At 36.6% G+C, this 14,329-nt stretch overlaps 1 protein-coding gene across 5 annotated transcripts in view; it reads right to left on the bottom strand.

The window, feature by feature from the left end:
* BTBD8 (BTB domain containing 8) overlaps nt 1-14,329 on the bottom strand; it is a 123,998-nt gene that overhangs the window by 41,356 nt on the left and 68,313 nt on the right. For all 5 annotated transcript variants that reach the window (XM_078451671.2, XM_078451670.2, XM_078451669.2 and 2 more), the window contains 2 exons: nt 7,580-7,660; nt 6,267-6,363 (listed from right to left, as the gene is read on the bottom strand). In XM_078451671.2, the coding sequence (XP_078307797.1) occupies nt 6,267-6,363; nt 7,580-7,660 (178 nt within the window). The remainder of the gene's footprint in view (nt 1-6,266; nt 6,364-7,579; nt 7,661-14,329) is intronic.

The following is a 14,329-nucleotide window of genomic DNA, read 5'->3' on the forward strand; positions in this document are numbered from 1 at the left end:
CTTGCTCTCAGAGAAGAGCAAAGCTTCTTTAGAATTACACCCAGGGTAATCTTTCTAATAAGGTTAGTGATTTGCAACTTTTAAAATTATGAACTGCTATTAATTTGAGTTTCTAATACACTTCTGCTAAAAGTATTACATTAGTGATCAATAAATTGAATGTAAATATTTTGCTTTGTATATGAACAAACTGGTTATTCCCTTTGCAATAACTGGAGGTACTCTAGGCTATTCTAAAATAAAAAATGGTCAGTTGGTTAAGAGTCCAAGTCTTGATTTCGGCTCAGGTCATAATCTCATGGTTTGTGAGTTCGAGCCCCACACTGGGTTCTGCACTGATGGTGTGGAGCCTGCTTGAGATTCTGTCTCTCCTTCTCTCTGTCCCTCCCCAGCTTGTGCACTCTCTTTCTCTCTCTCAAAATAACAAAAAAAAGAAATAAAATAAAAAAATAAAATAAAATAAAATAAAAATGGCTGTCACTATATAGATGATACAGTGATAATTCTACCAAGTTAAATAATTTGGTTTTCTGAACCACTTCAGACAAGAGTATCAAACTCTTGGGAAGAAACTACTGGTATAAACATAAAAACACTCAGAAGTCTAAAAAATTATAAAAGTAAACACAAGAGTTAAAACGTCCAGGAATGTGGGGCACCTGGGTAGCTCAGTTTGTTCAGCATCCAACTCTTGATTTCAGCTCAGGTCATGATCCCAGGGCTGTGCTCAAGTCCTGTGTCAGCATGGACCCAGCTTAAGATTCTCTCTCTCCCTCTGCCCCTCACCTTAGCTCATGCTCTCTCTAAAATAAAAATAAATACAAAAGTAAAAAATTTAAAGATTCTCTCTTCCCTCACTCTCGCTCAAAAAAAAAAAAAAAAAAAAAAAAAAGAGGTCCAGCAATCTAATTTAGGAATAACCAGCTCTTTACAACACAAAGTCCACCAATTGATGTATAAGAATAATTTCCACAAAAAAATTAAAATACAAAGTAATTTGCTGCTTAAAGCAGAGACTAGGAACTATACTTGTGGGCCAATGTAGCCCATCACTGTTTTTGTGAATAAAGTTTTATTGGAATACTACTATGATGTTCCTTTACATGTTGTCTGTAGTTGCTTCTGTTCCACAACAGCAGAGCTGAGTAGATGTGATAGAGAATGTATGGCCCACAAAGCCTACAATATTTGCTATCTGGCCTTTTACAGAAAAGGTTTACTGACCACTGGCTTAAAAGGTTACTTTAACTCTCTGAGAATTTCACTTATATAAAAATGCTAATTTCCAAGTATTTTGTAACAGGATGACAGACCTTTAGTCATTTTCAAAATCTGCTTGCAGAATTTGGGAAGAGATATATTTAAATCACTATCCAAGATATGTTTTTAAAGAAGTGGCAAAAAAGGGGCATCTAGGTGGCTCAGTTGGCTAAGAGTCCAACTCTTGGTTTCCACTCAGGTCATGATTTCATGGTTGTGTGAGCTCAAGCCCCACATCAGGCTCTGCACTACCAGTGCAGAGCCTGCTTGGGATTCTCTCTCTCTCTCTCTCTCTCTCTCACTCTCCCGCTTGCTCTGTCTCTGTCTCTCTGAAAAATAAACTTAAAAAAAAAGAAGGGATGAAAAATATATAATGTAAAGTTCACTGTAATTCTATAAATGAAGTCCAAAAATTTTAATTGTGTAAAAGGTAAAATTGTGAAGTTAATGAAATGACTAAAGCTTGTCAGGAGTTTCAGGGTCAGTTACCCATTACTTTCTACCCAAATTTGTATTACTGTGCAGTGTGTTACAATAGGCTTATCACATGCAAGTAAGTCACTGGCAAGAAACTACATAATTAAGATCTAGAAGTTAAAACTTTTTTAAATGTTTATTTCTTTTTGAGGGAGAGTCAGCATGAGCAGGGGAGGGCAAAGAGAGAGGCAGACATAGAATTCAAAGCAGACTCCAGATTCTGAGCTGCCAGCACAGAGCCGTATGCAGGGCTCAAACTCATGGATGGCGAGACCATGACCTGAGCCAAAGTCAGATGCTTAACCGACTGAGCCACCCAGATACCCCTGAGATCTAGAAGTTAAAAATTATACTTTCAAAGATATATTTATAAAGTTATATATTATAAAAATATGTAAAGCAAAAGTTTAAAGATCAAGCAATAAAAGCAAAAATTATTCTCTCAAATATCTGTTACCACAATAAAATATATTAAAACAAGTAAAATAAAGTGAAAAAAGTTTTCAACAAAGTATCATATTGATAATCTATTTAAAATTTCATTTTCTGTTGTTTTACAATGTTAACAAATATGCCTTCTGTGTTTTAAAAATCAAGTGAATTATTGTAAGTAAAATGCAAGAAGCTGCATACAACCTATGTATACTTACAAACATACTAAAAACTAGAGGCAATGGTCCAAAGACTATCCATAAAAGAGATTATTTTTAAAATGTTAGATGTATTGTATAGACTCTAAGTCTAAAGTTCTCTTTTGTCCCACAAGAGAGCGGACGCAGGATTAAAAGCGAGAGATGGCTAATGTCCAAGAAAAGACAAGAGCCCCGAATGAGGGTCCTTGCCCCATTTGTATTAGGATCAGAAGGCTTACAAACATGGTGATGGATGTGCACAAAGAGGCAATGAAACTATGAACACTAACTTATGGACGCGAAGGAAAGGGGGTCTTGAGGATATTTGGGGTTAGGGGTTTGGATTAATACAAAACAAAATCCTGGCCCCAGGCGGATGGTCAGATGATTGTTAATGGCAGACAGGAAGCACCATGTCTGTTTATCTTAGCCAGCGTAGGGGATAAGACAGATACAGCAAGTAACCTCAGGGTTAACAAGACACCTTTCTTTTGTTAATCAGCTCTGCTCTGGACAGCTTCACTGCAGCGCAGAGGTCTGTAGCCCTATTTACCTGTTTACCTACCTTGGTCCTTCCTTCCTGTGAAAGCAGCTTTCTGCTATAGTACTAAATTGGGGGGGTGCTTTCACCCTGAATACCTAATCTTGCTTACCTCATATACCTTTGTATTGGGGACATTTGCCCCCCCTCTATTCTGGGGGCCTTTGCCCCCTACTTTATTCTGGGGGCCTTAGCCCCCCTTCTCTACCTTTATTCACCTAATCTTGTTTACCCAAACTTGGGTGTGAGCATCCTATGGCTTTGTAATTCTTTATGCCTTGTTAACCCATTGGTGCAAGCCCAGGGAATTTCTAAGCTTATTCCCCACAATGTATGAAAATGTATGATACCAGTCCTTCTCTGACTTATTTCACTCAGCATAATACCTTCCAGTTCCATCCACGTTGCTGCAAATGGTATGATTTCATTCTTTCTCATTGCCAAGTGGTATTCCATTATATATATAAACCACATATGTTTTCATTCATATGTGGATCTTGAGAAACTTAACAGAAGACCAAGGAGGAAGGGAAAGGGAAAAAGATATAGTTACAGAGAGGGAGGGAGGCAAACCACAAGAGACTCTTAAATACAGAGAACAAACTGAGGGTGAATGGGGGTGGGTGGGAGGAGAGGGAAAATAGGTGATGGGCATTGAGGAAGGAACTTGGGATGAGCACTGGGTGTTGTATGCAAGCCAATTTGACAATAAATCATTTTCAAAAAAGGAAAATAAAAAATAAAAAATAAAAATAAAACATTTTTTAAAAATAAAAAATAAATAAAATGTTAGATGTAATTCATTTATTGAGGAGTCTCAGTTCAGAGGAGATACTAACATAAAACTTTTTTCCCAGATAATGCTGCCAACTATGCTGTGTCAAATTCTCCTTTTTTCCATCCCTTCATGACATTATAGGCAAATTCCAGTATTTTCTGGTTATTTTTTGGAATTGAAATCAGCACAGTACTATTTAGACACCTATCTTATATCTGGCTTTACATCTTTCTCTCCCCCATCACTGATTACATTTATAGTTGGGGAAATATGGAATCAGGAGTAGAGCATGGTGTGGTCTCCTCTTGCTCCTCCATTTTCTAGGTCTAACTCCTGTGAAAGAGGGCTATGAATGGCCATATAGATAACCAGACACAGCATGGAAATAGGTTGATGTCACTGAGTTTGCTCTAATTAAGATGTTGATGGCCTTTGGGTCACCTGGGTGGCTCATTTGGTTAAGCGTCTGGCTTCGGCTCAGGTCATGATCTCACAGTTTGTGAGTTCGAGCCCTACGTCAGGCTCTGTGCTGACAGCTCAGAGCCTGGAGCCTGTTTCGGATTCTGTGCCTCCCTCTCTCTCCGCTCCTCCCCCGCTCATGCTCTGTTTCTCTCTCTCAAAAATAAATAAACATTAAAAAAAAAAAAAAGATGTTGATGGCCTTTGCCAATGACTCTTTAGGAGCAGACTATATGTAACCCTAGCCCCTCAGTGGATAAAGATTCTTCTAGTGGTTCATGATGTGCAGTGATCCCTAGGTGGGACACAGCATCATTTGGCCCTGTACCAGCAACCTCTAATCTTCAAAGAACCACTAAGGTCCTCTTCCCTCCCCACGAACCAGGTGTAACGGGTGTGGAGTGGACTCCCCATACTTTTTTCTTTTCTTCTTTTTAAGATTTTACTTTTAAGTAATCTCTACACCCAATGTGGGGCTTGAACTCACAACACCGAAATCACGAGTTGCACACTCTACCAACTGAGCCAGACAGGAGCCCCTACTTTTTTCTACACATGACAACAGCTATTGTCCCTAATGGCCAAACTAGTACTGGCTTCTCCCTTTAGAAATCTCCACATATGAGGGTACTCTTACTGGCTTCTGAGGCATATTCCAAGAAATTCAGGCTCTCCCAAGAAATCTCTTACCATTTTCTTTTATTCTTTAATGGAAGCTCCAAAGTGGGCTGGTTTTACAGATGTGGCATATGTCCATCTGAAGGATAAGACATATCTCCTCATTGCAGATACCCTCTATCTTTAATTTTTATTCAGATATGCTTGGATCTCCCTCCTAACTTTCACTTGGCTGGGAAGATGAGGGAAGCAGACGAAAGAGAAGGAAAATCTTTCATCAGAATTATTCACTTTCTACAAAGTTCAGGATACCACAGACCACCCTCCTTCTTCTAATTTCCTTACTTCTAGAGGCTGGAATAAATGATTGATTAAAGGTAGCTGAGGAGTTTAATGTTTCTCAGTAAACTCTGGGTGGTAGTGGAGGTGGTGCTATAGGCAACTGTTCATGGCTCTCTTTTAGTACATGGGGTGCTTCTTCAGCTGCAACTTATACAGAGGTAGGAAAGTCCTACCCAACACAAAAATATAAATTTACATGTTACTAAAATTATTAAAATTACCTAATTAAAATGCATACAATACATACTGTTGCCTCAAGTACCCAATAAGAAGGGAATATCGATGTAAAACAACTATTTTAAGATTTGCTTTTTTGTTGATTATAAAAGTAATAATATATGATCACTGTAGAGAATTTAGAAAATGATTAAGTACATAAAAAATAACCTATAGTCACAGAGTAAGTTAAAACATTAGATAATCTAAGAATAATGTACAAAATGGCATCTGTACAAATGTGTAGTAGGAGATCTTTCTTTAGACAATAAATTTATGTTTATATTAACTAAAGTTAAAAGTTAGTATTCATACTCCACTTGATGAGAAGAGAAATATATTCCATCTCAAGTAGATGCTATAAAGAGAAGTGACAGGAAGGAAGAGCGTACTTTCAGGGAAAAGAACAAATGAAACACTTGTGATAAATGTGGTTTTTTTTCTCTGTTTATTTATTTTGAGAGAGAGAGAGAACGCATGGACACAAGCAGGGGAGGGAGGGACAGAGAGGCACACAGAGAGAGAGAGTATCCCAGGCAGCTCTGCAATGTCAGTGCAGAGCCCAATGTGGGGCTCGATCTCACAAACTACAAGATCATGACCTGAACCAAGATTAAGAGTTGGACGCTTAACTGACTGAGCCACCCACCCTGACTCAGTCCCAGCTGCACACTCCACCTTTGCATTATAAAGGATACTCCTATATCCTTTCAATAAACTCCATGTCAATTTTATTTTACTTAAATGATCTGAATTAATTTCTGTTTTTTTTTTTTTGTAAGCATATCATATGAGCTATTTCTCAACTAGAGTTCCCATTAGTTAAATTGACTGAATATTTTTAAGATTCAAAGCACTATTGACTATCAGAGTTAAAAATCTAGTAGATAATAATGGGTGACTGTAAGCACTGGGTAAAAGATTTCTGAGACTCAATAATTACCTTCTGAAAGAAATTACAGTAATCTCTTCTTAAAATATAGATTGCTACTTCTTTTAATCCTTCTAGTCCATACATATCAGCCATATTGAGTATCTGACTAAAATAAAAACAGATAGACTGTTAATTCTCCAATTTAAAAACTAAGGACTAATACACAGTAATGTCTTAATAATAGCCTATTTAAAAAAATAATAATAATCTGAATTATTTTAACTCTAACTTTCTGTCCTACATAATAGATATCCTTTATGGATAATAAAAAGGACACAGGTCAAAGTTAGAAAGTACTGTCAGATGACTTGGTTAGTGGAGAATAACATGAAGTAAATTGGAGATGTTTCAAATTCCCCTCATATTGTCAGTGACATATTCAGCAAAGTCCAGGAAGCTGCTTCAAAGGCTGTAAAAGTTATAAAACTCTTTGCAAGAAATCTGTATAATAAAAACTTGGGAGGAGGGCAATTAATTGATGTTTATCATACTGAAAATACCTACAAATGACTCTAAGACTGAAAACAGTATCCAATGCCTCAGCGAGTTTCCACTGCTTCTTTCATTTGGCAAGAATTTCCACGTACCACACTCACTTTAGGTCCTTAGGAAACCTACAAGCCTTGAGGGCATGATAAAATTTCCTATAGGTTTCCAGGGGGATAAATTTCAATACTTAATCCCTGTGACTCATGACATTTTCCCTCCAAAATCACTCAGTTTGTAATTTAAAAAACCAATGAATATTTAAATTAAAAAGCAGCTTTCATTTGTTTGGTATGAAAACAGCAATAGAAGAAGAACACATCCAAAAAATTGGAAGAGCAAGGTAGATTTCACTCTCTACTACAGTTTTAGCGCTTACATGGCATTTCACTAAACAGCACTTAAGAACCATTGTTGTTCTTTAGGATGTCTATAAAGTAATTTTAAGGTTTTTCTTTTTACTTTTCTCTTGCTGTTTAAAAGAGTAATCCTAAAATTTGAAAACAAAATAGTAAGATAATTGTTCAAAATTTGATATTCAATTTTACTTTATAAAAACCTGTCGTTTATTTTCCAAAACAAATATAAGGTCTTTCTAACAAAATCTGAGTCAAATAAAGACTTTTCTTAATCTTATTACTGTGAGTTGCTAGATCATCTTTTCTTCTAAATAAGGCGACCTCCTGTTTTTAGATATTCCCCAAATACACATGACATGGCAAAATAATGAAAGTGAAGCTTCTACTGTATTGACACTTTAAAACAAAGCTCAACAAAGCAGACAACACAAAGTATTAATACTTTTATACTTAAAATGATTTAAAAATAATACATACCCAACATTAGTTTTCTCTGGAAAGTCCAAAGTTCCTCCATATATAAAATGCATCATAACATTCATTTCTACATGGTTTATACTGAAATATAAAAGAAAACCAAATTCAAATCCAGAAATAATTAAAGTGTAACTGATACCAACAATACACTCTATTTTCTCATAAAATTTTAGCTAAGATAAAGTTTTAATCTCACTTTTATCTGAAGAATATGTTCTTCAAATAACATCCATGCAGTTATTCCATTAATTTAAAATGAAGTATAACTACAGTTATAGATTTTTATATGTTATAAAATATTATTGGTATGTTAGCAAATCACTAATTATTTGTTGAGCATCTTCTTTAATGAACTTTTAGAGTTAGAAGGGATCTGAGAGGTCCCAGTCCAACCTCTGGCTCATTAGGAAATCCTCTCCTCAGCATCACTGACAAATGGCCTCTGGTCTTCTTAAAGCCTCTGATGAACAACTCTATTCACTAAAAAGATTCTTGTTATGCTGCACAGATTTCTTAATTTGTAATACCTATCCAGCACCTCTAGCTTGGCCAACATCCTTATTACAGATGAAAAGAAAAGATATGACTTAAAGAAGTAGTCTGGAGTGGTAACTTTTACGTCCTACTGACTACTAGATCTCAAACTGAGTTCATGGCCTCCTTCCTCTTTCCTACCTCTCCCAGCACCCCAGATTCAGTCTTTATTTATTTATTTTTTTGCTGTTCCTATTTTGTTCATAGCACTGTTACAGGGCTTCTTGCATCTGGTTCATGGACAATAACCACTTATCAATGGTCCAGAGGAACCCAAGATGAGAGGTAATGTAATTTCTTTTTTCCTTTCTTCTCTGCTGAACGAGTCTGAAGATGTGATTGGGAAAAAGTGCATCTGCTATCCAATTTCAGACTTTATTTCAGGTGGGTAGTCATAGAGGAGACACAGTAAGCAAGTCAACTTTGGCTCTTACCTTAATACATGTTTTACTACTTGAAGTGTTTTTATCAATAACAAAGAAAATGTTTTCTTACTTAATCTACTGACTCTTTCATATTATTTTGAACCCCGCCCAAAAATCTCAGCATCTAGATTATCATCTAGATACCTAAATTTTTTTTCTTAATTTTTTCAATGTTTATTTATTTTTTTTTTTTTTCAACGTTTTTTATTTATTTTTGGGACAGAGAGAGACAGAGCATGAACGGGGGAGGGGCAGAGAGAGAGGGAGACACAGAATCGGAAACAGGCTCCAGGCTCCGAGCCATCAGCCCAGAGCCTGACGCGGGGCTCGAACTCACAGACCGCGAGATCGTGACCTGGCTGAAGTCGGACGCTCAACCGACTGCGCCACCCAGGCGCCCCAATGTTTATTTATTTTTGACAGAAAGAAAAAGAGACAGAATGAGTTGGGGAGGGGCAGAGAGAGAGGGAGACACAGAATCTGAAGCAGGCTCCAGGCTCTGAGCTGTCAGCACAGAGCCTGACACAGGGCTCCAACTCACAGACTGCGAGATCATAACCTGAGCCGAAGTCAGACGCTCAACCGACTGAGCCACCCAGGCACCCCTAGATACCTAAATTAGAGCATGAGATTCATCTTAATCCTCTCCCTCATTATATCTCATCACTTATAGCTTCAAAAATTTCTGGAAGTTAGCCTCTGCTGTCTGTTTCTCCTCTGACTGCTCTGGGAGAGGTGAAATTTTTTCTCTTATCTGTACTATGACTGTATCTTCTCTCTCATGTAAGTTTCCTACCTGAAATAATCTCTTTGCATCCCATTTCTCACACTGCTATTAGAGTGAAAACCCTTCAACAATTCTCTATTGCCCATAGGAAAAAAGTTCAAATTCCTTAGACTGGTGTATAGTGTTCTTTATCATCTGACCTCTAGTTCACCCTCTCTAGCAGCTGTTCCAAGATAAATGAACTACTCATTTCCTGCACCTGAACTACTTATAATTCCTTATACATCTATGCCTTAGTACATCCATATACTCTGTTTAAAATATTCTCCCTCTCTACTTACTTCATCTTTCAGAAACCAGACACGTGGCTCTTTATCTCTGATTGTTTCCTTAATGTTTCCAAGGGAAAAAAAAAAATCACTGAATGGTAAACATAGTAATAACTAACATTTATTGAGCACTTATGAACCAGTCACTGAGCTAATAAGCATTTTGAGTGCCACTGGCTCATTTAATAATCGTAACAACTCAATAGGAGATACTATTATTAGTCTTGTTTTATAAATGAAAAACTGAAATCAAGTAACTTGCCCAAGGCCAAATGGCTAGTGATACACTATCATTTAAATCTAGGCCTATTGACTCCAAAGTATGGGCTCTTAAGCAGTACACTATACTATATACTTCCATTATCACATTTATCAGACTGACTTGTGATATCTTTATTTACACATTTGTTTCTCCTTCTAGACTGAGTCCTGCTAGGGCAGGCTGTATCTTATTTATCCTTGTAGTTCTAGTAGCAACCGAATGTCAGCATTGATTCGGTACCCCCAGGATGAGAAGAATTTTCTTCCCCCACACAATATTGGAGCTCTGCAGTGGAAATCAGGGTGGGAACAGTGCTGATATTGTTAAGCTAGCTTAATAATATTATACAATCTTAAGATATTACAGTATCTAATCTGCTAAAAGCAAGAAAGAAGGAAAGAGAGAAGAAAAGAAATAGAGTTCCACAGGGTAGGACTCAGGTGTTTGATTCTATGGTCTTATATAACATATGCTCAAGACATGTTTGAAGAATGTTTAATGAATGGCTTACTTGGGCACTTACAGCATTGCCTTCAGAGGAATACTAAGTTGAAAATATGTAAGTATTTTTTAATAAATTTAATTAATTTAAATATGTATTAATTAATTTAATACATATTTACTGGCCCCCCCCACTATGGCTGAGTACTGGTTTATGCTGGTTCAAAAACTCCACATCTTTAATACTTAGGAAAAAAAGTCAAATCTCTTCTAATTTACATACTATGGATATGGCAAGATTTAATCTCAGAATAATCATGCCACATTATCTGCAGTCTGCTAATCTAAAACACTAGTGTAATTACTAGAATATATACTATCCCATGCACTTTCCATCAAAATTTCAAGAGCTATTCTTCTTACTGTTAATGAGGATTGGTCATTTATGGTTAAATAATAGTTTCTTTCCAGACCTGACTTTTCAAGCAAAAGATAATAATGACTAAAGAAAAACAATAGTTTTATTAAACTAGATAGGAACATCCAGACATTTGGGCCTATATATCAATATATGGTTATAAAAACAGCAAGAAAACATTTTCCCTCAGTTTTACAGATGTTTTACTAAACTGTATTTTCATCACAGTGTCGTAACTCGTTTGTATTTTTACTAAAAGTATTTATAAAAACATGATCAAATGACCTAGAAAAACAACAAATCACTTCAATAGCCCACAGTTTAAATGGAAAGACTGAAAGCACTATCCCCATTTAAATGTAATCAGAATAGGGGTGCCTGGGTGGCTCAGTCAGTTAGGTGTATGACTTCGGCTCAGGTCATGATCTCACGGTTCATGGGTTCGACCCCCGCATCGGGCTCTGTGCTGACAGCTTAGAGCCTGGAGCCTGCTTCGAATTCTGTGTCTCCCTCTCTCTCTGCTCCTCCCCCCTGCTCATGCTCTGTCTCTCTCTCTCTCCTTCAAAAATAAATAAAACCATTAAAAAAATTTTTTTTTAAACAAATAAATGTAATCAGAAAAGCTTTTAGGAGATGAAAACATTACATATATTTAGGGAAGAAAGACCTATGAGAGGACAGAGCTCTAAGATCAGAGAATAAACATACATCTAGTCTACTAAAATCTCTGTGCTTTATGTGTGCTTCCTAAAGTTTCAGGGTCCTGTGTCTGTGGGCTAAGGTAACATAGGGACTCATTCATTCGTTCGTTCATTCACATTCAATTATTTATTGAATAATAGGCTCTATTCTAGACCTCGAAGATACAAGAAGCTTTCATTGTAGAGGGAGGCCATGGACAGTAAATATGTAAACAAATATATATAAAAAAGGTACTTTTAATAGTGAAAAGTGCCATGAAAACAACATAACAAGATAATATAAAAGAGGGTAACTGGAGAGTTGGGCTGTAGTTAATTTAGGTGGGATGGTCTGGAAAAACCCAGGAGCCAGATCATACAGGGTCTTATAGGTTGGTGGTAAAGATTTCAGTTTCATTCTCACTGTGATGAGATGGCATTGAGCAATTTTAGTCAGAAGAGAAATACATATATCTAATTTATATTTCGAAAGATCATTCTGAAAATTTAGTGTAATCCCAGGAATCTCCCAAGGGAGATGAGAAAATCCAGATTTATGTTCTAAATCCCCAAGCCACCAATGGAAGACTTCTGTTTATATAAAAATTGAAATGTGTGCAGTTACATAAATACTGGCTGTGGTTCAATGTCCAGTATAGGATGTTGAGAATTTCCACCTTTGTCCATGAAAACTGGACAACTTCCTACCACCTCCCAATACTGGGGCACAGGTAGAACTAGGATTACAGGACTCTACTATTCCTACCTCCATTTACTGAAGGCTATCCCTTTTGAAAAATATTATATGCATTATAGGTCTATGAGTTACCACCTCACTAAAAACACTGTAATTCTTTTCTGTGAGGACAGACAGGATTTCGTTCTAATCTACTGCAGGAAACATCCTGCAGACATACAACAGTGGCACAGTTCCAAAAAAGGCTGCTGATCAAGCAAAAGCAGGCACTGCTGTCCTGGTATTGGTAATGGACCTTGCTTGAACCCATTTCTCTCTAGAAAATGAGAACAATCTAATCTAGGGAAAAAAGAAAAGACAAATATTAATAAGCACTATATATTACATACCAAGCACTATATCTCATTTAATCCTTTCAACAACTTTAGGAAACTCAGGGAAGATACACAATGACCCTAAAGTCATGTAGCAAGTTAGGACTGGATACTGGACTACCTATAATGACACCGACGTCCATATCTTTTTACTGTACTATATTACCCACACAAACATCTACCCAAGTACACAATACAAGCTAATGTGAATGTGAAAAAAGAATTTGTTTTGTAGATTGTTATAATATAAAAAAAAAATTTAAGGTGCAGTTTTTTAAAAAGCAAAATTTCTAAATCCTTTTTAGCCTCAATTTTCTTAAATTCCCTTTAGCCTTCCTATAGCTTTATATCCTATGATACTAATACCATTGTAGGTGGTAATTTGACAGTCAATTTGATACGTGGTACAAGAGGGAAAAGCAAAAAATATTGTGTGATGATAATAAAGGATATGGATAAAACCCAGTATCTGTCAGGAGAAACTTTCTTCCTTCATTTTAGTATTAGAAAACTTTGCTACCAAACAAAACAGTTGAGCCAAAAAGAAATGTATCCTTATTTCCAATGTGAGATTTCCAGCAGTAAGCCACCACTGCTGACCTAGTAGCTATAGGAAAGATGAACCAGTGAGAAACAGAGCCTTGCTTACCACAACCGAAGAGAGAGGAAAATACTATAAGGGGAGTGAGCCTGATCATTGCTGTCACTACTACAACATACTTTTATTTCAATGACATTTTTTTTAGTATAGTTGACACACAACGTTACTTAAGTTTCAAGAATACAGCACGGTGATTCAACCACTCTATATGTTATGGTATGCTCACCTCAAGTGTAGCTACCATCTGTCACCATGCAACACTATTACAATACCATTGACTATATTCGCTATGCTGTACCTTTTATTCCTGTGGCTTATTCTTTCTACAACTGGAAGCCTATATCTCCCACTCTCTTTCACCCATTTTGCCCACACCCACACCCTCCCCCTCTGTCAGTCATTAGTTCTCTGTATTTATGGGTCTGTTTCTGCCTTTTGTTTGTTTATTCATTTGTTTTGCTTTTTAGATTTCACATATAAGTGAAATCATATGATATCTGTCTCTGCCTACCATTCATCAACTTTAGTAGCTTGCTCAAGGGAAAGCCAAACAGAACTCTAAAACAAGTTTGGCTACTTCTATTTGGCTTTCCCTTGAGCAAGCTACTAAAGTTGGTCAGTGGTAGTCAGGCCATATTATAACAGGAGATATTCATCCATCACATCCATCATAATAAAGGATGGAAAATTATAGGTTAAGAGAGTAGAGACCAGCAGTTGATGCTACTACTTCCTTCTTGCCTACTAACCTCTAAATAAACTGCATCTTTAAAAGCCTGTGTGTTTTGAATGTTTAATCTGATCACTCATGAGGGCTGATTAAGGACTCCCTTTATTCCTATAGCTAAACTCAGAGGTCATCTTAAACAATATAAAAGAGATAAAAGTAAAGCAGTTCTGGTTGAAGGGGCAGCCCTTCCTATATAGTTTTCCCCTCAGATCCCAATCCCATGCCATGTGTTTCCTAACATACTACCAAGAACTTTAGGGTTCTATGGGATAAAATTTGAAAATCAAGGATTTAAACAGTGGAGGAGACGAGTATGCACTAGCTCAAGAATACATGCCAACAGGAAACTTTTAAACTCTTTAGTGACTGTGGTGGAATCGACACTGAAGTACTTATCAAAACCATGTGATTTATATTCAGCATAAGCACTTATTTACCAGGTGACTCCAGGAAGACATTTAACTTAACTGATCTTGTTTTTACTCATCTGCAATATATGAATACACCTGCTCTCTCAAAGAGTGATTCTAAA

The sequence above is a fragment of the Panthera onca genome, chromosome C1 (assembly GCF_046562875.1).
Source record: "Panthera onca isolate mPanOnc1 chromosome C1, mPanOnc1 haplotype 2, whole genome shotgun sequence".
Taxonomy (NCBI): Eukaryota; Metazoa; Chordata; class Mammalia; order Carnivora; family Felidae; genus Panthera; species Panthera onca.